A 1,740-nucleotide genomic window follows, 5' to 3' on the forward strand; every position below is an offset into this window, starting at 1 on the left:
TGTGTCCTGGCAAGGGGCGTGTCAGGGGGCGTGGCTAAGGACAGGAACGAGAGGATCAAATGGCTCTGGGAAGCGGACGCGAGTGAGGTCATGCTTGCCGTTGGACACAGCCATGGCTGCAGGTTCTCATCGGGTATTTATACTCTGAACACACTGAAGCCTCTGCGCCCTGAGCAAGTGGAGAAGGCGCTGGGCCATCTGCGGAGGTAAGCAGGAGGTTGATTTGCTTTTTATACATTTTTGGTAAATATTTACTTTTTCGGAATACATATAAGTGGATTTATATTAATCTTACCTTCAGTGCCTCTAAAACTCTTATTTATTTCCTTCTTGTCCATTTCTGGCTACTTTCTTTTCATATCTAGCTGTATTAATTTTTCTTCCCTAAAGTATCTAACTCTAACAGACAGATTCAAGCTCTCCGCGCCGTCATGAAAGTCAGAGAGGGAAAGTTCTGGATCTGTGAAAGCGACCAAGAACAAATTGACTTCAAGGTAATACGCTAAAATGCAAGTAACACTAACTATAGCACAGTTATCATAAATAAAGAGCATCCCCATAGTAACTAGCAGCTTCCCATCACAACAGGTGTTGGAGGGAGGAGACCTCATGCAGGAGATGCGGCGCCTCACCAACACGCCCATGGGCTACGACCAGGCCCCTCTCTGGCTTACTGTATTCATGCCAGGTAACGGCATTGACGCCAAGGATGCCAGAAGGCCTTCCCACCTGAAGGAGGTCCGGGAGAAGTTCCCTCATCAGAGCTATCTCTCCATCTCCGCCCACCACTCCTTCGTTGGTGGTCCAACGATGCCCCTGATCACCCAGAGGCTCGTGGAGCTCCTGAATGACGTGATCGCAGGCCGCCCATCGACGACTCGCGGCAGATCGGAGAGCTGGTGCCGTCGACGGAGATCGACGCGGCGAAGCGCAGGATCCGGGAGGAGTTGGAGAGGGAGCCGGGACGTCTGGAGGCCATGAGGGAGGAGATGGTGGCCTGCGACTCCGAGCCGATCCTACTGAAGGCGTTTCCAAGGCCTGGGGGCGTCCCCTCCTCCGGCCACGTCTTCAGGGACGTTAGACCGGCACTCCTTCTGAAGTTCACTGCCAAGTGCAAGTCCGAGGGCGTGACGTTCAACAGCGGCCTGCAGGCGGCCATCAACACGGCACTGGTGGAGACTGTGATAGAGGCCGGCCTGCAGCAGGACGCCTTCAGCCTCAGCATCAACCTCGCCACCGACGTCCGCCGCTACATGAGCAGGAACCCCCTGGAGGTGCTTGGCCTGCACGTGCGCCCTACTGTATACCGCGTGGTCACACCTGCACGTGTGCGCGACCACTTCTGGCACTATTGCAGGGCCATGCACGGGTCCCTGGCGGGTCTGATCCGCTCCGGCCTGGCCCTGCAGCAGGAGGTGGTGCGAGAGATGACACAGCCGCCCATTGACCCGCATCGCTACTTTGCAACGCCCCCGCCTGTGCTCAGGGACTACGGCCTCGCCAATGTGGGCGACCTGACTACGTTGATAAGGGGACAGGGCGAACACCTTCAGCTGACGGACATCCTCATGGCTTCATCTGCTCACCGTTTCCTCTTCATGATGCTTCATCAGATCTACACATTCCGCGGTCACTGTCCCTACTCTGTCAGCTATGACACGTCCTACATGACTCACGATACAGCCAGTTTGATTGCAGACAAAGTGTTAGCAACAATCGCGGACGTTTGCAAATAACTGG

General features: G+C 55.1%; 1 protein-coding gene across 1 annotated transcript in view; it reads left to right on the forward strand.

Annotated features, from left to right (window-relative positions):
* The window catches only part of LOC119594864, a gene marked incomplete at its 3' end in the record, with an annotated part of 25,290 nt that extends 23,550 nt beyond the window's left edge, over window positions 1-1,740 (forward strand). Inside the window, 4 exon segments of the mRNA XM_037943944.1 lie at window positions 1-206; window positions 407-494; window positions 589-868; window positions 871-1,740. Coding sequence (XP_037799872.1) covers window positions 1-206; window positions 407-494; window positions 589-868; window positions 871-1,736 — 1,440 coding nt within the window.

The sequence above is a fragment of the Penaeus monodon genome, chromosome 34 (genome assembly GCF_015228065.2).
Source record: "Penaeus monodon isolate SGIC_2016 chromosome 34, NSTDA_Pmon_1, whole genome shotgun sequence".
Taxonomy (NCBI): Eukaryota; Metazoa; Arthropoda; class Malacostraca; order Decapoda; family Penaeidae; genus Penaeus; species Penaeus monodon.